Source organism: Zosterops lateralis, assembly GCF_965231275.1.
Source record: "Zosterops lateralis genome assembly, chromosome: 4".
In the NCBI taxonomy this organism is placed as follows: domain Eukaryota; kingdom Metazoa; phylum Chordata; class Aves; order Passeriformes; family Zosteropidae; genus Zosterops; species Zosterops lateralis.
Window position 1 is genome coordinate 35,784,590 of NC_139765.1, and position 23,807 is coordinate 35,808,396.

The 23,807-nt window shown below is 36.8% G+C and overlaps 1 protein-coding gene across 2 annotated transcripts in view; it reads right to left on the minus strand.

Moving 5' to 3' along the window:
• NAV3 (neuron navigator 3) overlaps positions 1-23,807 on the minus strand; it is a gene marked incomplete at its 5' end in the record, with an annotated part of 250,369 nt that overhangs the window by 34,295 nt on the left and 192,267 nt on the right. For both annotated transcript variants that reach the window (XM_083859059.1, XM_083859058.1), the window contains 7 exons: positions 1,212-1,289; positions 3,581-3,604; positions 8,229-8,281; positions 11,038-11,226; positions 13,062-13,222; positions 15,541-15,582; positions 21,985-22,473. In XM_083859059.1, coding sequence (XP_083715185.1) covers positions 1,212-1,289; positions 3,581-3,604; positions 8,229-8,281; positions 11,038-11,226; positions 13,062-13,222; positions 15,541-15,582; positions 21,985-22,473 — 1,036 coding nt within the window. The remainder of the gene's footprint in view (positions 1-1,211; positions 1,290-3,580; positions 3,605-8,228; positions 8,282-11,037; positions 11,227-13,061; positions 13,223-15,540; positions 15,583-21,984; positions 22,474-23,807) is intronic.

Below are 23,807 nucleotides of genomic sequence, written 5' to 3' on the forward strand. Positions count from 1 at the left end.
GTGGGTTTTAGTTTGTTGCTCTCAGGATAGATGAATGAAGAACTGGTAAAGAGGAAAATCAGTGTCTAAACATGTAAGTGCAGGAACTGCATTCCCAATATAGATATGCTGGCTATTCTGCTTATACATTCTCAAATGAAGAACCCAACTCAGAATCCAGATTTTGAATTTATGAACATTGCAATGTCCCACATCATCTGACTCACTAGTTCATTCTCAGTATTCAGAGGAGTCTGGCAACCTACACTGCTACAGATGTACAAATACTCAGAGCCATCTGAACAGAAAACAAAGTGCTAAGCATAGCTCTTCCACATTTTCATGTTTGGAAGTCACGAACAAGCAGCTTTCACAGAGCTAGAGATTATTTTATCACAACATGAAATAAATTCTTTAAAATCAGCAGTATTTATAAATCTAAATATTCAGGACATCTACACTTCAAAGAAAGGCACTGTATGAGCTGCCCAAGATATCAGGAAACTGCTTTCTTGAACTGCAGAATGATACATTCTTCTAACTGCATCTCAGATTTTCCTCACAGTAGTAATGATAATTATAGTCTGAAAACATTTAAAAATCACAATACTAGATTGTTCAGTAACTTCACCTGAAACCACAGCAACCAGACAGGATTGTAGCTCGCATTCTGTATCTGGCATTATTTTTAGGTAACATGTTCCATAACTCATATTACCAATATATGTCAATTGAAAGGATCACCAGGAAGCTCTCTGTGAAATAGCCCAGTTTTACGTAGTTATTTATCAGCACTGGTCTTGTAGCATATAAATTCTCTATACACTTGTACACTTTGCTTCTCTTCAGACCTGACTGCATTTTGCACGGTTTGTCTTTGTGAAATGAAACTGTAATGAATTCTATCAGAATATACAAATCATGCCTATCTTTGGTTGTGTCTCCTTACTTTTGGCCTTTTTTTATAATTGATTCTAAGAAAAGGGTGAAACTGAAGAGGATAGGACTGTCACATTCAAAGTGTGGAAACTTTCCATTTTTACTGTCTACTTTCCATTTCCACAAGATTATTTCTACTTGAAGCTGGGGCAATATAAAATTTAATAAAGTCATTAACTTGGAAAAAAAACCCCAAATAAATAAATAGTAAAAGTCTCCAAGACTGTGTTGAGTAAGAGGTATTGATAATGTATTTGTTGATACTTCTTATCATCACAAGCAAAAATACTTACATTTGCTGAAAGTTGAGAAGTAAGGGTAGCAACTTTCTCTTGTGATGCAACCAACTCTCTCCGTAGTTTCTGAATTTGCTAGAGAAACAAGAGACTGATGTCAGTATTTCACCAATTTTTTTGTTGTGGTTATTTTTGTATGTTTTCTTGACAGATCACCAGCAGGTTTACCATTTCTTAGCTTCATATTTTAATCTCAGAACTTTCCAGAAATACAAACTATTAAAAATTGTCTCTTAGTGTTGCTCCAGCTGTTTTCTAGCACTTAACTGGTGTACGAGCCAGGATTCCAGTTAAGGGAGCAAATATGGGCAAATGCTTAATTACTTTTTATGTACTATCCTCTGTTTGCAAGGGAAATGTCATGGGTTTTTACCAAATCCCATAAATTCCAAACATAAGCTTAGTGCAATCAAGGAGAGCTGCCCCAGATGTGGTCTGAGGTTTTGAAACATGAGTGCATTGGGTGAGGTTCACTGTGCCTGATGCAACCAACATATGTTGAATGTTGGCTCACATTAGACTAAGATAACGTGAGATATGTACTCCCACACTGACTGGCATGAGGAAGGCTTTCTTTGATGGCTACCGCAGATTTTTTCTTAAAGGATGTCTAAAATTAGGTAAGGTAAAATAGCATTTCTTTTTTCCTCTAACACATTTCTCTACAGTCCCTGAAATTCAAACATGCAACCTCTTTAAACCTTATATAGTATTCAGAAACTTGCTTGCCAACTTAAAAACATAAATGTAGCTTTAAATGTGCTCGTTGACATGAAAATAAACTCAAGATTCCTTTATCCTTTAATGAAAAACAGAATCCCTAATAAAAATATCTGTTTCCATTTCAGCTGGGGTAGATACCTAGCATGCAGCTTGCATATAATTTTAAGCTCATTTAACTCTATTTGAGATCTTACAGGGACTTCTTGGCATTGTATTGAAATCAAGCACAGCATGGAGTTTCACTTTGAAGAGCCTTTCATATTCAGACATAAATTATTCTAGACTAGAGAAGTAAAATGGGTTAAACCAGTCTAGGAAAGGGAACATTTACAGTCACTAGTAAAGACCATTACAGTACTTTAGTTTTATGACTCCCATAAAAACTAACAAGGAATATTGCACAAGCAACATGAACATGTTCCTGTACTTCTGTAACACAAAAATAGCTCAGTCATTTACACTAGCTCAGGGCAACAGGGGCAGATTATTGAGCTGTTCTCCATCCCGGACTGACCCTTTTATTTTTCCAAGTTTTCTCTTTGGTTTTTAAATGCAATTATTTGACATTCCAGCTTAAGCTACACTTTCATCATGTTCTTGCAAATTCACAAAGGTAGGTCTCATGAAGTGCTGCTCAACATCTCCTGCAAGAGCATCTCAAGCAGACTCAGATACTGAGAAAACATCATGTAGAAATACACAGGAAAAAAATGTTGCTTCATCTCTATATACAGCCCTATATAAAAGGCAATAAAATGAGGAATTGTAATTTACATTGCTGAGCTATGGCATTCCTCTTTAGCTCCTTTGTTTTAACTTTTAAGAAATGTGAGCTTAGACAAAATTATATTGAAACATACTGTGGCAAGAAGGGAAGGATATGTTTATTTGTTCAATTTCCTCGAACTATCTTTTTGTTGACTTTTTCTTTGATTAGAATAGCAAAAATAGGAGCAGCATAAATGCAGGAGGTGAAAGGCATGTCACTCTGTGAAGTGAAAATGCACCCCTTGGTGCTGTATTTTATTGCTGCTACTCTTTGGTGCCCTTTTAATACAACCAGGACTTCGTTTTGAAGAAGACTGTAATTGTATCCAGCTGCTGACCCAGGCTTGTTGCCCATTCTTATACACTGAGAAGAAAGAAGCTATTTTCCATGTCAAATTTGATTTATATCTGGAATCAATCTCCATTGCACTGGTCCATCAAAGTGGTCAGTTTCAGAAATTTAATACAATGCAAAATGTAAGTGAGAGAAGTTGAAAGGGATCATTTGAAGTATTTTTCCCCCTGAAAGGTAGTACCTTACCTTGAATTGCACAATCACTTAGATCCTGCACAGAGTGGTGTATTAAGTTTGAAATCAGACCTGTCTCAACTCCTCCATTCAACACCCAGTTCTCACTGATTCTTTTCATCTTTTCAGAATGACATCCAGGAGGCTTTCTTCAGCACAATGCTAAGAAAACACCTTCTAGTACACTAAAAGCTGCATCAGGTTTTCACCAATACTTAAAAGGTGATGCAAAAATACAGGGTGTATTTTCCCTACCAACTATGCAGTTTAGCCAAAGCAGGTAAACAATAAACTATAAAATAATGTAAAGCAATACAGAAGTATAAAAATGAAGAAAAATTCTTACCTCTGAATGTGCCTTTTCTTCTGCCTGGAAGAAAACAAAGAAGAAAAGGCTTAGAATAAGTGTGCAACATAATTGCAGTAAGAGAACATAAAAGCCACCTACACTCAAGTGAAATGAATAGCTTCATGCATCCATTACATTTAAAGAAGGTATCCAGTAAAAATAATAAATTGAACTCTTTTCAACTTGCTTGGCAAGGCTCCAGCTGAAACCCCAAAGAGCTTGCCAGCGTACTGACAAAATGAAATGGGGGAGAAAAGGAGAGTAGAATGAGAACTGCAGAAACTGCAGCTACATTTCTAAGATAAACAAAAATTTACTATGCTCTCCCTGTACAGACCTTAGTCTGACAGAACAAACTTTTATGCTGCAATGATTATTAGGGCTTCTGGATTTATACTTGTCTTACTGCATACCAAGAAATGTTCCTAATATGATAATAAGTAATCTCTGATAAAAGAAGTTGACAGTATACCTGTAAAACACACATTGGGGAAGGTGAGGGGAACTTGCATTTTTAATGTAATTTCTTCCATACAGAGTACTGACCAAAATATTAAGGGCTATCAAGGCATGTTAAAGTTTTCAATTAAACCTGCTAATATTATTTTAAAATGTAGGTATTTTCCATATTGCAATGTATTCTATCATATATTGAAGCTTTTTACTCAGCAGCCTTTTTCAACAAGCTAAGAAACTAAACCACTGTAAGGCAAACCTTTGAAAGGCATTCAGTTTCTAAGCATTGGATTAGTCCTATTCAGGAGACACTTGGTGGACAGATAAATCTTGCTTCAGTGGGATTCTAATGGAAAAGAATGGCATGACAGGAGAAAGGAACTCTTTCATAACATAAAATAAGAATCAGTTAATGTACTGGAAATCAATCCACACCCCGTGGTCTGAAGTGGCCCACATTCAGAGAAACAGTCTACATTATCTGGAAGAGAAGTAAGCAGTAAAAGGAAAAGTAGGTAAAGGAATTATCTATAAATAACACTAGAAACACTAAGAAAACCCAAGGTAAGAGTTCTTCAGAAGATTCTCTGCATTGGACTCTGCATTATTCTGTGTTATTACAGATTAGTAGAGCTGACTTTGAGCCTGTAATAGGCATTAATTATGGGCTGTTAGGATTTTAATGGTTTATAATAGAAATGGGTTTTTTTGCTTTACCTCGCATAAGGAGAGAAGACCTCTGGAAAATGCCTCTTTCCATATATGCTTGTCTGTTAGCAGTCATTAAACAGACTGATGCTATGATATTTACCTTTGCAACACTTAGAAATGCTTTGGGCTGAAACTACTCTAATACCTGACACATCATCATGTGAGGATGATTTAGTTCAATGAGATTCTTTTCAGCACTGATGTGACACACACACTGTAACACACTAACTTCTTGATCTGTGTTTTCAAACAGGAGATCTACCAACAGAAAAAATTATATTCTATTCCCACTACTGTTACATCAAATATGTAGTGCATGGAGACTCACAAAGGGACTGAGGTGACGATGTCCCCTTAGGATTTCTTCGGTGACTTTTTCCTAAAACTGCTGTGTGGGGACATGGTGCTTGTCCTTGAACCACCAAACCTGTTGATGAAGGCATTGCTACATACTGTTACCAGACAACTCCCTCAATGTACAAGGAAATGATGCCTCTCCCTGAGTTCAGAGAGGTGGCTCCCACAAGTCAGATTTTGTGGACAGTGAAGGAAGTAAATTAATGAGAAAGACTAGGATTTTGGACATACTATCAGCTTAAAAAATAGAATCTGACAACCAAATACATCTGAGCAGTTTTTACTTAAATTCATGCTCACAGTATTGTAACCCAGGACTCAGCCATTGTTTCAATAGGCTCTAAAAGGAAAAAATTCTTTTTCCACTATACTTCTCCATCATATGCATGCATCCCTTCTTTGCAAGGATTATTTTTTCTTTTTTTCAAGTCTTAGAATATTAAGGTACAAATGGCATGTCCTTACACAACTCCTCTGAGCATGGCTTAACACAATCAATGAAGCCTAGGCAGTCAAAGTGTAGCTAATGCTGAGAGCCAGTGCGAGAAATTGGCAATTAACTAAATATGTGCAAATTTAAGTGTTTCACCTACTGAGCAGGAGGAGATTGAAACAGAAGACAGCCTGTCATAATTTTTTCAATTACTCACAGGGCTAAATGTATTCACTGCCAAAATTGAATCAATTTACTACATCTGCTGACATGGTATATTTTTCTGTGAAACAAAATGGACTTCTCTGTACACGCATATCTCTACAAGCTAGATTTCCAGTCTGTGCAAGTTAAGTCCTGAAAAACCCAAATGCAAGTCAAGAATAAAGCCAATATATACAAAAAACAGTAGTGGATGCAAAACTTCTGTGTCATTGGACTTCAGAAAATAATGAAATGTCTCTTCTGAATCTCATATTCTAATTGTCAAAGAAACAATCTTCAGAGAATAACTTGAAGATTTTCAACTGTCCTCTGGTAATTGTACATGAAGGTCTTGATCTTCTTTAGTACTTTGTCTGAATTTCTCCAGTGATTAAGTCACAGAAAACACTAGCACTAAGGCTTAAGACAATGCTTGAGAAATCTCATAAATACGTTTAATTGAGATAACCCTGTGCAGCTATTGCTCTCTTCACTCAGCTGATGTGATACTGTCTGTTAAACTTCTCATGTTTCTGTACTCCACTTGTGCATCATTTTTTGATTAATTGCTGAAAATTTAAACTATTTTCACAGAGGGCTTAAGCAGAAGAAATTCAGATAAAAAATCTTCACTAAAATTCAATCCTAGTAATTTTCTCATACTAATTTCTTTCTGGTCCCTTTCAGATTTTTCTGCAGCTTTCATTATCTTGCCTACATAATCCATTACTTAAGGAGTGGGGCTCAGCTGCAATGTGAGTTCACAGTCAGAAGATGTTTATAGTATGAACCTGGGTAATCAGTTTAACATTTATTTTGCAGGAAAAATACCATTCTTTACTATCGTGTTGTTTAGTTAATATTTCCAAAATATGATGCTGAAAAATAGTTATATAAATAGTAAGTATTAGTAAATTTTTGCTATATTATACAACATCAAAGCACAGATATTTCAGAGTTACTCACTGGGTGCTGAAAGCATACTGTGTCACTTTATAACTTGATTTTTTTCATCTATCAGTTTCATAACATTCTTCTAAAATTTGACATCAAAGCTTGGATTATAATTTTTGATACGCCTTTCCAAGCAAAATGATTCTAGTGTCTCATAGGGAAATAGTTCTCAAGATTTTTTCAACCACCAAAATGTAAGTGAGAAGGTTAACTCTGAATGTTAGTTATGCCTCATGTAGGCAACCTATATATACATTCTACATCTCCCAGCTTCACCTCCCCTCGGCTGCTTCCAAATAATTCAGGACTGGTCTGGCCTGGAATGACTTGCAACTTGCACTTTAAGGCCTGTAAAAACTCAAGGCATGTCTACTTGATGTTTTAGAGATTCTCTTGTATGAACATTTTGATGATTAAACAGTGCTAGGAGAGGCGCCATGGTGCACGGATGCAACATACTTCTCAGGCTGACATGAGTTTAGCATTGAGACACAGCTACCACGTTTTACAAATGCACCAAACTGCATGAGCTTGGTACTTCCAGGCAAGAACTGGTGCTGGCTCTGGGTAAAGGAGTCCATCTCTGGAATGTCAGCTGACACTACTCAACACCTGGAAATATGGAGAGGACACACCCTATTCATGAATGCATGGGATGAAAGCAGGTAAATAGACTGCTCTCCTGTGAAAAGGGGCTACTGCAGCATGTAATTGTGTTTAGTGAGGAGATTGCAAAGCAGCTTCTGTGTATCAGCAAGGGAATGTCCAAACACATTTAACTGCTCCCCTATGGATGATTTCTTGTTAGCAGAACAACCAAAGCAATAAATGATGTAAAATATATTAAAAAAACCCTCATACAATTAAAACAAACAAACAAACAAACAAACAAAAACCCCAAAACAAACAAACAAACAAAAAAACCACCACCCAAAAAACCAACCAAAACCAACAATAAAATAGAGGAAAAAAACAAACTCGGAACAACTTCTGGAGATAGAAACAGATATTGCTCAATCTAATTAATCTAACTACTGAAGATTAAAATTTTATAGTTATTCTTCTCTTTGTAAGTAACATGTAAATGCAATAAAAATCAGTAGACACTTAACTCCAAATTACATCTCCCTTACCCTAAGGCAATCTTGTGATTTTCAAGAAGTTTACCTCAAACAGCACCATGATATAAATAATTTTCTAAGTTGTGCACTAGCTGAAAGTAAGAAAAATGACTCAAAATGGTAAACTACAATAGCATAAGGATCCCACAAAAGACACTCAGATATTTACCTTTTTTTCAGCTTTCAAAATGTATACTGGGTGATTTTAAACATTTATAAGCAGTTCACATAAAAAGATGAAAATAATGTTTTCTAAAATAGAATGGAGTAGTACAAAGCTGAAAATAAGCATTCCTACTTTACTGCAGTAAAATTCTAATTCTTCTAGATCTCAAAGTATTGAAATTTTAACGAACAATGAACAAGAACAGAGGCAGGCAGAACTTTTCTCTAAAATATCGATACTTACCGTAGAGTAGAGAGATGATGTACTGGAGACTAGTGATAATGAGGACCCATGTACTTTAAGAAAAGGAAAATAACATGAGATATTGATGCAAGCATAAAACTTCCTCCATGTAGCTCAATAAGTAAACAAATTTTTAAAATGAGAACCAATTTTCCACCAAGAGCAATTATGAGCTATTAGTATAGAATAGCTATTGACAAATTTCCCTGCATTTAGAAAGATTGTCCTATACAGAAAAAAACATTTTCCTGTATATGGGGCAGGTGAGTGAGCCAATGTAATTTTGTAGTATTATCAGCAAAGCAAACATCACTTTTGTTGCTTTGACAAGAAATCATTTGATAAATACACTCTTCAGAGAAACCAGAAATCGAGCTGTTTGTACACCTGTCCGAAGCTGAGCAAATGATTTTAGTAAGAGACTACACTTTGGAGAACAGTTCACATTCTGTGGGGTGAGCTCTCAAGCTTTTCTCAGCAATGCTGACCTGTGTGATATATTCCCTCTCCTGCCCTCCTCCTGGGGGCTTTAGCAAGCTCAGTTATTAGGAGGATTTGGAGAGAATTATATCAAGGACGAGGCGAGATATCTCAGAAGAGGCCCTTTCCCCAGGACATTTGCCCCAGGTGTTTATTCTTCGAGTTTCCGGGGGGGAAAGAGAGTGAGCAAAGGAAGGGGAGACAATTTATAGCCTCCCAGCTCAGAGGAGAGATAGCTGGACCACGGCCAATGGGGTCAAAGAAGGAAGTAAGGGTCACTCTAAGTGGTCAGGGAATCCAGGGGGTCAGGAGGGAGAAACCATTTCCCTAGAGAATTACAACATCTGTGTAGTTATAGTCCATGGGAACAAGTGAGAGGTAGTGCCATATTTCCCCTAACCCTCAGTAGATTCAGCCTCAAGAGAATCAAGTGAATGTTGCAGGGCTGCACTTTAAGAAATGGGGTTCCTGGCCTACCTGGGAATGGAAAATTAAGACTAAAACGGTAAAAAATTTGCATTTTTTTGCTTCTGATGACTCTCCTGAGGAAGGCTAAACCCACAGATAATTTCAAAGAAGATAATTTATTTGATTACCTCTTTTTATTTTTGTTTCCCAAGAATGTTTTTGGTATTTGTAATTTGACAGGGTTTGATTAAAAAAAAATTGCTTTAATAGCTACCTGTATGCAAAAACTAGACACTACAAGAATACTTGGATTAGCCAAATGGATTTAAACCTAGTTTTGTATTAAGAGAAATGTAGTATACTGACCATTGAAACGGAGTGGCTTCCAAAGTATGTTTGGTTTTCAGTTTCTGGTTTAAATGTCTCAGCTAACCTGCTATTCTGCATTCACACACAGTGGCTCTATGCATGATCTCACTTGTTTCATTTTAACCTTCTTCAGAGCTCCTATCTTAAAATACATTTGACCTTCTAACAGCATCATTTCATGTTAATCTCTAATGACTGTAAACTGCTGAAAACTGTTTATTACTGCTGCATTGACTTTCATTTACTCATGTTGATCATGGTTATCTACTCCAGCTGGATATGAAACATAATCAATGAAAAAGCTTTCATCAAACCCACTGGTGATCCATTAGGGAAATTCTAATGGATTTACATTTAACACCTCTTTTTCTATGCATAAATTGCTTTGTTTTCTCTATTATTCTTCCAATGTTTCCTTTGATAATTCTGTTCCTCAGCAAAAGGTCTGTAGTCAGCTCTGTCCTTGAATTATGTGATATTCTTCTGTGCAGTCAGCCATCCTCTCTGTGCTGACAACTCACAGCTTGAATGTCCTGCACCCTACTGTTAGTATTACATACCCAGATGTCTGCCTGATATATCATCTAAAATACAGTAAAAGAAATCAAAAAATAGAAGTACTATTTGTCTGTTGTTTTATCTAGGACTTTTTCCCCCCTTTTATCTTGTAACTATGACCTTTGGGGCTAAGGCAAGACTTTTTTTATTTGCCTGCTATAAAGATAATTTACATTGTCATCACTTAGCAGTAAACAAGATGAGTGGTATAGAATGAATTCCATGGGATTTCAGTTGTCTTTTTTTTTTTGTTTTGTTTAATTTAAGGGTGTAAGGACTTTGCACTGATAGGAATTCTGCAAATAATCAGATTTACCAGAAACGTTAGTCAGAAGAAAATGTTAAAGTGAATTTAATTAGGAGTTGTCAGGTTCTCTGCAGATGAAAATGAGCAAAACCCAAAACCGTACCAAAAGATATTCACCAAGTTCCAGATGTTGCATATAGCATGCAAGAAAGCAGACAGTAATAATCTGCATAAAATAGGGAAGTCAGTTTAAATTACAGAATTTCAATGCAGAAATTCGCATGGTGTTTGCTGTAGGAGGCTGCAGGAAAGTGGGGAGATTAAATGACTACAAAAGAAAGGAGATGCTAAGTAGCACTGGTGTTTGGGGGGAAAAAAAGGAAGCACAGAAGTAGGACTAAGAAAGCAGAGAAATATAGTAGTCAAGGTACATTCAGACATTTTGGATTTAGAGGAAAAAAGAGTAATTTTCTAAGAATGGCTTCCTTTCCTCCAAAATTTCTGACAGAGGATTTGTACATGTATGAGATACATTCAGTATTGCTTATTACTGGGTAGAAGTAATACTTTCCATGTTTTAGGATACGGAAGGCTTGTGAGTCCAACTCAACAGGATTAATAAAAGCTTCACAAAATCATTTAAGTTTCTATGGTGCAGGGCACAGAAGAAATATTTTAGAATTTTACTATGCTTTGGACATCTATTTTGGGATGTGTTTGACGATCTAAGTAGTTATTCAGTCTTACCTTCTTCCATGCTGTCCCTGAATGAACCTGAATGACTGATTGCTCGTGGTCTCTCTTCTAAGGAAGTAGCACTGCCACACAGCTGGGAGTCATCATAGAGATCAAAAGAAGTGTCTTGTGCAGGGATGCTGTTTGAACGCATCATGCTGGGCCCAGGAAGGTTAAACTGTGATAGGTTGGTTGGACTCACTGGAATAAAAAGCTTTATTAATGAAGCACATTTCCATTAAGTGAATTTTGGTTCTTCACAAAATTGTAATGTAGGGCTAGCACGGTTAGGTAGACTTCATGCTGTTGAGAAAATGGAAGGCTTTTATTCCTATATTTAAAGCTACAACAAAAAGGCTGAAGCAGATGGCCTCAAAGGAACTGGATGAGATTAATCCTATAAAACACATGGTAACACTAACACTGGTGTCTGAATACCCTTTGGCAGCCCAAGACAGAAAATCAATGAGAGAAAGTCAAAAGTTAAAAAGGAATAAGAGGTCATAAGTATTTCTATAAGCAGCTCTTCTAATTAATCTGTATCAGTATTTTATTGTTATTTACCTGTATTACTGACTGCTGTTAAGACCAAAGTTTATTTGAATATGCAAGACATTTATCCTTTGATTTTCAGGAGTACCTACCACTATATTAGGTTAAAAATTCATGCACAGGCCTCAGTTGAATCTCATTCTAATAAACAGGTGTAGTCAGACATGGTTGAAATCAAGAAGAGCATTGATGAATCTACTTTAAGTCTTTGATTAGTTCTTTTACCAGTAGGAAGGAAAGCCTGGATATGGTTCCCCTGGACCACACAATCTCAATGCCTAGAAGAAAAAGCTAACTGTCCAGACAAATTCAGCCCCAGTGTTTGGTCTTTTATTTTAGATCATCCAGATCTGTCCTAAGTTGTAAACTACCTGAACAGCTGTGTTGTGGAGCAAATTATTCCACAGGGCTATGAAAAATGAAAAAAAGCAAACGACAATTAAAAAATAAAATAATTTTTAACCCCATGATCTTATTGCTCTCTATTGTGAGTTCACAAGAACTATAAACAAAAAGAAAAGGAAATAATTTTAAATAAAAAATAACATAGTGAAAAAACACTGCTTACAAAGAGCTGTGTCTAAAATGACAGGAGGAAAATTCAAAGCAGTGGCTTGTTTAGCAAGGAACCAATTTAATTTTTCAAAGTAGCTTAGCTCAATTTCTTTGCCTGTATGCAATAAAGACTAACATGATCAAATTCCTTTTGAGTGATCATAACCTATAGATGCCATAAGCTGTGACAGAGTGACAGAAGTGTTAATGCTTCAAAAGATGTTACTAATTCCTCAGTAAGGGCCCAAACCATAAAAAGCTAATTGTGAACCTAGGTATGTGTCAAGTGCAGTGCAGAAAAGTAGTTTTTATTCAGAATTAAAGATAGAAATAAAATTATAAGAAAAAAACCCAAAACTTGTGTTGGATTAATTTGAACCAAGATTTAGAAGAACCAAATCTAAACCTTGGTTCATAATCAAATAAAACTGCAATGTGAATCACACCCCAAAATCCTATATTGCATTCAAGGTTAGGCTTTGGATTGGGCCCAGTGCAGTCATAGCCAGGTCCAGCTATTGAAACACATTGGAAAGCTCTATCTCAAAGCAAACCTATATGTAGGAAAAATATAGGTCGGTATATTCAGTTTCTGACATTCACTAAAATCAGTGGAAAGAATCCTACTGACTGTGAAACCTAAAAAGATGAATAGCTTTGAACTAGAAGCTAATTTTCAGATCCCCCTCAAAATTTATCTCCTTAGTCAAGTAATAAGGAATCTGTGTTTTTTTTTCCTCTATGCAAAATAGGTGCTACCTCAACACACTTCATTAACAACGCTATGAGCTTCCCCTCATTAGTGAGGTACAACAATATGGTGATGAAGATGTTAAACTGCCTCGTCTAGCAGACTAAGAAATATGTAGAGTTGAATTTTATGGTTCTATTACAGAGGGGGAGAAACAGTGAAGGGAAACAGCATTTACCCAGGTTGGAAAAGTGATATTTTCCAGTTGCAGATGAAGACATAGCTGAAGGAGAAACAAGCGGGGACTGACTGCCAGTGTCTTGCAGGCCTCCAGTTGAATGGGAGCGTAGCCATTCCTTGCCTTCCTCCTGACTTGTCTGCCTGGATGACGGTGCGTATCTGAAAAATCACAGCTGACATGCTCAAGACAATGACAAGGTGATGTCTTGGAAAGAAACACCTGTCACATAAATACCCTTCACCAGTTAGATAGAACAAATCCCTGGGAAAACATCAAGTCTAGTCAAGTGATTATCACCAGAGATTTTAACTAATTTTAATTTACCATCAGTTACAACAGAAAACATACAAGACTTGAACCCCCCCTTACTCTTCATCCACCTCCCCAAAACAGCATTCCCTTCTTTTGAAGAGACAGGATGATAAACCATAGCAGACAGACAACTGAGCTGACAGAAGAGGACTTCAAAGCTATAGGAAGTGTACAGGTTGGTGCAAAAGCTTGGAAGCTGTATGGTTAGGATGGGGAATAGACAGAATAGAAGCCAAGGATTGTTAGTAGCCACTTACAAAATGACATCTGTCACATATCACGTGGGCAATTGTTAGACGACAAGAGTGAAACAGATCAACAACTCTGAAAAAGGAGTTTGCATTGGTAATGACAGCCACTCACATTCATATGCATGTGGTCTGCCACTCTGAATGCTACCTGACATTGTGTTCCGCCCCAAACTGAGGGGAGGGAAAGGGACAGGAAAAATAAACAATTAGGAGAAACATGTTCTCTGGAAGGAAGAAGTTTGGCAATCAAATAATTCATCAACTACTTCCTATGGTAAACCAATAAAACAAGTGCAGTGTGATGTGGGATAAGAGGGAGAACTGGTAACTCACTGATCTAGCCTTGGCTGAGCTGGAAGAAAGGCAATCCTGGCAGTGATTAAACATTAAAATGTACAGACACTGTGGGTCTTAATCAAGAGATTGTTTTCAGCAATGTCTGAAATAGTCTGCTTCATTCAGACAATATCCTGCTGAGAAATGAAGACCTTCTTCACTACTGTCATGAGTCATCAGTGCTCCCCAAAACAGCAGAGCAAAAAGGGTTTTTGATATTATGGCTTCAGGCTTGTGAGGCACAAGTGTTTCTGCTTAGAGAGAAGATTAAATGAACATGTAAGTTCCTGTGTTGTGCTTGAGGTTCTTGTAGGATATTTTACAGCAGTAAACCATCTTGTCCTTATTAAATATTTACTTCCTTTCTCCTTTCAAAAAGACAGCTATGATCTTTGCCTATAAATGTGGCAGAGCACAGAGTTACTGAGTGGTTATCAGATTGGAAAGATGGCAAAATGAGAATTCAGGATCTGAGAATGGGATCTCTGCCCATTAAACTGATTTTTTTTTTTTTCTGGGCTAACTGATCATTCTCATATGCCTATAAGCAGCTTTCCCACTCCAATTCACTTTCAGCTTTCAGCCACCATTACAGCTGTACATCCACAAACCTCAATCATCCCATTGTATCCTTGCAGGGTCCCCAATATGTCTTTAATGTCTTCCACCTTTTTCCATTCTCTCCAAATACAAATGATTGTTTTGTGATGACAGGAAATTTTACTAAATTCTTATTAAGGAACAGCTAGTGCAGAAGGTCAGAAGGTGCATTATAGTGACAATAGTTTAGCATGATCTTAAAATTTCATAAATATTTATTCAAAACTCATGAGATTTAACAGTGTAATTTCTGTTATTGGAAAGCTGCACGAGTGTCTTTGTGCATGCACATATATCCTTGCCAAATCTTTTTCCTGGATTGGGGAGATGGGCTTTCATGCCTGATGAGACCAGCCAAGTTACTTAATGATCCACTCTTTTAACCATGGAGGAGCGAAGAGGGTGGATAAATTCTGTTTTCTGTGCTGAAAGCAGAATTTAGTGAACGGTTAGTAGCAAAGTTGGACTCTGTGCGTTGCTGGATAAGGACCAAGAAAAATGTATGGAGCAGCATGCATTTTATACTTACAAACCTTGGATAGTAAAATTGGTATTTTCTAGCCCTACCCTTTAATAGCTTTCCAGTTCAAATTGCATGAGTTCAAGTCAGATCCACCCCTAAATCCTTGTTTTTCTCCATAAATTTTTCAATAATTAGTCCTATTGAATTGCATAAATATCTTGTTCTGTCTCTTGAAGCTCTACAGGATTCAATGCCTTTTAAGATTCATTGCAAAAAGAAATGACCCCTAATAGAATTCACTTTCCATGGTATATCTTGAAAGAAGATTTGTTTCTTAGGCAGATGTGGAAAGAAAAAGTCAATTGTTAAAACTTACATTTTCTGGTTTGAATTGAAATTCCAAGAACTCTGTTGTAAACAAGATCAACAAAAGGAGAAAGAAAATAAAGGCAGTGTAGAAAAGGTTACAGGAAAATAGAGAAGCAGCAGTCATGCTCAAAAAATATATATATACCTTAATCCCTTTTTGGGTAGTGTATTTCTGTCAAGCTGCATGCTGTTAAAACAAAAAAAATCCCTGAGGACATACAGTAAACAGGAATGTTCAGAACTACAAATTTTAAAGCTCTAGGTTTGTGTGCAAAACAGAAGGTCATTTAATGCTTTTTAATATAACTTTCATGATAAATCCCTTTACTCACTGGAGAGAACACTAGGACATGGACTGCTGCACATTCATTTTTCATCTAGACATGATCTGGGCTGGGTCAATAGTAATCTGGAGACTGTCCAAGTCAGAAAGGAGTGCTTCTTTACCATTTCTAACCTTTCTACAGCTTTGCTCTGCAATCTGTGTGAGAATCATATGGTCACAGTATGAATCTTTATTTTTCACAGTTGCCTATGATAAGGCAATAGATTTCCAAAAGAAATGAAGGTTGTGGCACCTGCTAAGAGGCAGCATGGCCTTGCCAGAAGCCAAATGAAAGCTCTGCATGTAGAAATATGTCCTAAAGATTCAGACTCTTGGCTGTTTTTGAAGGGCTCACATAGTAAGGCAATGGTGGGGACAATGTAAAGTGGCACCCGAGTGATGTTGTTCCATTTTCCTGCACGCACAGTGTCAGAGTGGCTGATTACCCAAAATATATGGATGTAGTTTTCCTCATTTAAACAGCATCACTAGAAGGCCACCCACTAGCCCTCCTTCCAAGTGTCATTTGAACATTTCCCCATAGAGTCTTGGTAAATTGGTCTCTGGTTGGTGTGGGTTGAACTAGTTATCATCAAGCAAAGTTTTCTCCCTTTAGAACGTAGCTTGGTGCCACCATATAGATTAAATGGCAAAATGGCTTTTGAAAGCTCTGTATTACATATCATAATCACACCTCTGAGAGCAGAAATATCTTAGGACCCTTACTACCCAAGAAATACCCTTATTAAAGGTGTTTCCTATTGTGCTGGGGGTGATGGGAGTCTTACTGTCATGTACCCTTTATCCAAGTAGATAAAGGCAGTGTAAACACTGTCGGGCATGGACAATTTACCATCAACAAGACTGTCTACTATCATGGACAACCTACTATCAGGGCTTGGGTGAATGGAAGCAAACTACTCTTACCACCAGGAAATTTTACAGACAATTTTGTTGTCTGTTTTACAGACAATCTTGTTCTGTATTTGGAGAAAGCATATGGAAGGAGAAAATTGGCAGTATTTCAACACAGGCCCAGTTATAACGGTCCATGTGAGAGTAGTCTCATGTCAGACAGAGGAATGTATTTTCAGGATTTTGTTCCCAACATAACTAACGGGACCAAGAATGCCTGGCAAAAAGGCAACATAAATTTGAATGAATAATTCAATTATTTTTTTTTCCTTCACAGAGAAAAATGGGGCCTCGATGTTCCTTTATTTATCTTTATACACCCCTAAATTTCAAGATAAATAAACGTGATCATAGCACCAGTTTCTCATGCAAACCCTTAAAAGTCCAAATGAACAATGTATTTTCCAATATTACTTTAACTGGGAGATATATGTATTTCAAAGTAATCTGTAGCACATTATCTAAAAATAAAGGAGTCAGTGCTCCTTTAAACCAATCCACAAGCCAAAAGATATGCCAGTCATATTGAGTGACCATAGGATTTTCCAAAAATCCTTTGAATCCAGATGATCAAATGAAATAGGGATGAATATTCCTCAACATAATCATGCAGTTATTACAACTGCATTAAAGTGAGTGTAGCAAATGCTCACTGCGTGTTTTTAAAATAATAAAGCTTACAAAAAGATGCTCCTAGATTTCAGACAATTGTATGAAACCATTAAGCATGGTCTCATGTAACTATTACTTCAGACCAATAACTGCTCTTATCTTTTTAATATCTGAAATCCACCAAAATCTGGGTTCATTGCTTCCACAGAAACTGGACTTTTGGCAAATAAAACTGAATTTACCTCACATCGTTAAAGTTGATAATGATAATAAAGACAGTCTTTTCCTGAAAGAAGCAATGCATACATGGACAGAAGCCAATATAAAGTGAGGATGAGAATATCATAGTATTCCTGATATTTTCCTTTGCCATGTAAATTGGAAAATGCAATCTTGCAGAAAGAGGAATGAAGACACAGGCTGAAGTTATCATGCCCACTGTATCTCATTCACTTTTGTTTATTTTACACTGCTGAAACTGACTGCAGCTTCTGTGAGGGAAATTACAGGAAGTCTTACATTCCTCATTTCCCCATCTGCCCTTGGTCATGAGGTTATCTTGGGAAAGGGCCATAATAGCATATCCTTGAGCTACATCTAACACTTTCAGAGCTGTTACAGAATAAAACAAATTATTGCAAGCTAAGTAAAAAATAGAGAGTTCCATGACAGGCTGGGTCAAGCTGATATGGCTCTTACAAATTAGTTTCTACAAAAGGCTAGGCATGTAAGAAAATCTGATACATGATGCCCCATTTCACACCTTAAAACCACAATAATTGGTAGTCTCAAAGGCCTTAAGTGGATTTCAATGCACTTTCATAGCACTCAAAACTAAACATTCTTTTAAAGCAAACCAGAGAAAGCCAGTCATAGTCCACTCTGCTAATCTAAAAATGCAGCTATTACTGCTGATCAGACCACTACTTATTTCTATATTTCTGCATTTTTATGTCTTCCTCACTGGGCCCTTCAGATCAAGCAGAAGAAAGTTAGAAATTTGCAATACTCAACAACAATTAAGGCTTTGAAAGAACTACTGGCTATGTGTCTACCTGGAAAATTTTACAACTAAAGCAGTAATATTTTCAATTAACCCCAGAAGATGTTCCTATTTTAGAGTATAAGTACTTGCATGATTATCCTAATCGCTCAACATTGTTGTAAGGTAAAATACAAGTGTCCTCCCATACAGGGAGCTACACTGCTATGACAGAAGAATCAGACTTTTCTAAATCTTACTAGTGCAAAATCAGCAAAAGGTCTGAGAGAGATGTAAAAATCTGTTTTCCTTCTGAAAAAGAAAACATTTTGCTGACTTTTGCTGAGTCTATTTTCTGGTTGTTACAATGCAATAGAATCTCATTGAATGATGCAGAATTTGGCTGGAGTGAACTTTGACACTTCACTCTAGGAGTTGTCAGGCAGTTCTGTGCTGATGCCATACCATCACTCAGTGGGTAGCCTGAAAACTGTGGGCAACACCTAATCATCGCTGCAGGGATTGGTGGCAAATATAGCAGGGACCATGCAGATTTCCTGTCTCCATGAAAGGTAACTCTTTTTGGAGTCAGTCAAGGGCTACTTTACTTCACAGAAAGCATAAAGAGAGATTTTGTTCTCATTTTCTGTGTTATTTCCAGCTGCTCTTTCCTAAAATTTGATGTTCCAAAGTCTCAAGTTATAGCCTTAACATGAAAACGTATAATAGCATAGCTACTTTCTAAGACTTATGTGCAATCTTTTCATTTTCAAAAGGCTTTGGCCCAGCAACGGCACTACAGCTCTGTACATATGTTCTGCAAAATAGCCTCACAATTTTCCATTTGGCATCTCTGCAAATATATCCTGCCCTGTTATATCTCTTCAGACTAATAAATCTTTGATCACTCATCTTCAGTAATCCTTTACCAACTATTCAAGCACCTTTATTTTCCACATTTGCTTATGAGAGTGTAATTAGGAATATCACTTAAAGCTTTAGTAAATTCAGGGGTTTTATTGCATTTACTATTTTTCCTCTATTCAGAGTGCATGTTTTTCTACAAATGAATTAAATTAGTCTTTATTATTTAAAAGGCTGTTAATGTTATCTGTTAACATATTTAGTTTCATATCTTCTGTATTCTTTCCAGGCAAACTGGACTTCATGTAATCCTCTTGCCCTCCATCCCAGCTCTCCTCCTCACTCCTTCCTCAGCACAGGCCCTTTGAAAACTTCTCCAGTTCTAATGACTGCAGGGTTTTCAGGCTGTGTCTGAAGCAGGGAAATGAAAAGTTCAGCAGGACTAGTAAACCAAAGATATCTTTAACCTTTTCATTTCCTCTTAGTATGCTTGCCATTACTGATATTTATCCATCAAATTACAGCTAATACTTAAATGAAAGAAATACATATTTTTAAAAATCATCTATCATTCATTAGCTCTCTTCTCGCTTTCAGTTTTTGATGCATGGACTTCATGTTGCTTACTAGTTGTACCTCATAGTGCACTTGGGTCTTTCTGACTGTCTCTACATTATATTAGTATGCCTGATTATAAGGACTGCTGATTCAGTTTTTTTCAAGCTCTAGGGTTACTGAAGAAGAAGAAAAAACCTCCTTGCAGATAATTTTTATGCTATGCCATGCTATAATTAATACAGCCATAGGCATTTCAGATATAATATGACTTTACAAAGAAAAAAGGACATAATGTGCTGCCAGACATATCTGTCTCCAATGTTGCAAATCAATGCTTTTGTTGAGAAAAAATACTTTGCTACATGTAAATTTTAATGTACAAAAGAGTTTTGAAAAATCAAACTGCAAAAACCCTTTTGGGGCTATAATTCAAGAAATTACACCATTTACTCTAGGTACATATATTTGTTTTGAGGCCAGATCAACATGAACAATGGCTCTCTCTGGACTCAGTCATAATACTCCCATAAGGACAAATCTGAAATTTAATAATATTGCCAACAGCAAAGCATTTGGAACCACTGAAATTAAGTCACTGAACAAATACATAAAGTATTAGCAGCGGTGGTTGCTCAGGAACTTATGCCAAGCCATTAATATCTGAAATGTGATGTTTAAGATCCTGCATATAAATATAATTTTTGGCATAAATTCATACTCTTCCATATAATTCTATTGACCTCACCATTCACATATGTGGCAGTGAAGGATTTTGTAAGCTTAGTATTAATAATTGACCTTTTAAGAAATATTGTCACATTCAGTTCATAGTACAAAATTCAAATTGCTTTTTAAAAATTAAAGGCACAGTGCCAACTACAAATTGCTCCTGTATCAGTATATTTGTAAGTACTGTATTTTTAACAATACTATGTATTGTCAGTATATGTTATATTGGTACATATACACTTTTTATAATTATTAAAATAAATAATTTAATATAATGCATTAGAATAGACTAGTAATATAATTTGTAAGTTATACTGTTAAGAGGTGTGATTTTTAGCTGATATAGTAATACTTAGGAATGTAACATAAGAAAATAAAATCTATGAAAAGTTTCCATCTAGATTTCTCAAAGTTTTGATTACAAAGGGTTTTTTTAATGCTGCTTCACTGAAAGTGAATTCTTTTTAAGCAAAGGATGGGTATTGAAAAATCTCTGAGTTTATATACAGGGCAAAAAAATCTTGACATTGTATGTTGAAGGTCTTTTTTCCTTAAAATGTTTGTATTGTTAGACAACTAATTAAACTTAAAATCCTTTTGACTGACTGAGTAAAATTTTCTTTATTGAATCCAAGGCTAATGAAATATTTAATACTGAGTTTACAGTCCCCATGTGAGATAAGTGTTTCACTGTCAAATCCTGAAAATTTTCATGGGAAGTGGAAGTTGCTTAGTGCCTAGCAAAGACTATATTTTTCTCTCCTGCAAAAGTCAAATAAATGTTTCACAAAAAAAAAAAACAAAAAAAAAAAAACAAAAAAACAAAAAAAAAACCAAACAAACAAACAAAAAAAGAAAAAAAATCTTGGTTCAACTGTGCCTGGTGGCTGGTTGCACATTTTATAATGTAACTTAAATAGTAAAACATCTGCATATCAAAAAAAAAAAAAATTTTAGAGCAAACAGAAAAACTTTTTCTTGGATTTCTTTGTCTGTTCTGGGCACTTGCCAGGACTGACTGTATAGCAAGGATCTCATCTTGGAAACTGTCTCCCTGCCAGTGAAACTGCACTTCAGTGCTGATCCGTGTAATGATTACCATGTAAGAAGCAACTTGTCACGACTGAGTATTTTAAGGCAAGACTGGTCAGCTGAAGACCAGGACACACCAAGCTCTGCCTGTGCTTTAAGCTAATGAGAAGAGAAAAGCTCGGGTTCCACATCTGTAGGTTTGCTTCCTTTGGAGCTGCCAGATGCTGGGACAGCAGGTGGATCCAGCACGCAGGAATCCTTATGTGCCTGTTGGCTGTTTACACTTGCCTTTAATTAGACAACTTCCTCCCTTTTCTGTCATTGTCTCCAAAACAAGGGAACAAAAAAAATTTCTCAAGATAGAAAAAGTGCTTGTAAAACCTTAAAAGGCAGTTGATTCCACATTACAATGCCTTTCAGCTCTCTTTTCTTCCTTCCTTTTTTACATAAAGGACTAAGCTGCTAATTAAACAGTGTCCCTTTAGCAAAAGAGGTGGAGGATTTATTTTTTTGGCTCCTGTCCTTTTGCCTCTCACTTATTTTGTGGTCACTATATCTATAGGCAAGCTCACCTTTCCGAAAGAGTAGATCTGACGCTTCCAGTCCTCATGAGCAGGCTCTGAACCTCCTGAGTGCTTGTTGTCAGTCCAGAGAGAGAGCCATGATGGCTAAGAGGAAGGTCAATAGACTCGGAACTGGTGTGAAGGCTAGTCATGGACTGGTAACTTGGTGTGTCCTTACTGCCCGCTGAAGAGCTGCTCAGGTTTGCAGCCCACACAAGAGCACCTGATGTGAAAGAGTGCACTGAGGCAGGACTGGAAGCCAGGGAGTGACTTAAGCTTACAACATCTGCATTTAAGTCCGAAGGTTTACTGAAGAGGGGGCTGCTGCTACCACTTTGCCCACCTGCACTGCCCATGCTGCCTGTGCCCGAGGATGGCGATTCCAGGCTGCCTTGCCGTGCCAATGTGGTACTAGGGCTGGGCATTGCCGATGTGGGTTTCACACCTTCAGTACTGGGTGCAGAGGCAGCTTTACCACTTGCCTTGGCACCAAACAACCTAAATGTAAAACAAATAGCTTTAGAGAAACTGATAGCCACATTAAACATTCATGGCGCAACATCCTAAGAGCCAAACCACACATTTTTAATTACTGCTACGAAAATCACGCCTACCTAGTTGATCAATCACAGCGCAAATTTAAATTCACTTAACCATAACACAATAATCATGGTTTGTTTCTTTAGTAACAGCTCTTATTCACTCCTATTCAGATGTGCCCTTTGCACAGAGACCCTCCCAGAGAGAGGTAAAATAATCACATTTTTTGTCTTATTAGTTCATGAACAGATTACACTTTCACCCAAATTCAGTATTTAAACATTCCCAAGTCATTAACTTTTAAACTCCTCACTTCTCAAATCTGCTTAAATGATTGCAACAAACACTTGAAAAATTCTTCCTGGTTTAATAAACCTCTAAGTATTTGTGCAAAATTTCCCTCTTATTTTTTCACAGATGGTCATGTGGTCATCAGTCATGTAGTAACCACTGAGACAGAATAAACTGTACCATGGCTAAATGGGCTCAGCTTGTCTCCAAGGGCATGAATGATAAAAGCGTCTTTCACATAACATCTTCCAGCAATTCTAAATATGAAAATTCTATGGTGATGATGAAAAAATAAACTGCAATTCCTCTAAAATTTGAACTAAAAGGTCATGTCATGCTTTAATGTATTTCTGGAAATATTTTAAGCTGCAGTTAATGTACAGCTTATAATTACACGTAAATAAATGCAAAACTTATAATGATGTAAAGTAAGCATGTGTAATAACATAAGAATCCGTTTTACATACTACCAAGCCCACAAAACTAAGAGGCAGCTCCCCCAGCTGCCTGGAGATGCTGTTTTGGTAAGTAGGCACAAGAGGGCACTATTGGCTTTTTCTCCAGCAGTGCAAGTACTCCAACCCAATTCATGGCGCATTCATCCGATTTATACTTCCAGAAATGTTACCATAGAGCATTTACAATTGAAATTTAGCTTTGCCAATGTTTATGTCGAAAAATGTAACGAAGCTGCTAAGATAATGAAGCGTTTGTAGCTGGAGCTGCCAACAATGTGAAAGCAAATCTAACTCTTTATAATTTAAAGAGCTCTTCAGTTCTCCATCCAGAATATGGCAGTTGCCTGTTCCATTAACAGAATGTGCCTAAACTCACTGTCCTTCTTCCCTTCGGGGGCTTACCACAGTATTGAGAAGATACTTCACATGTGGCTGAACTTAGCATCATAGAATATCTTGAGTATGAAGGGACCCATAAGAATCAGTGAGTCCACCTTCTAAGGTTCAAACTATGGTTATGGGGATGCACCTGAAATGTTTAAA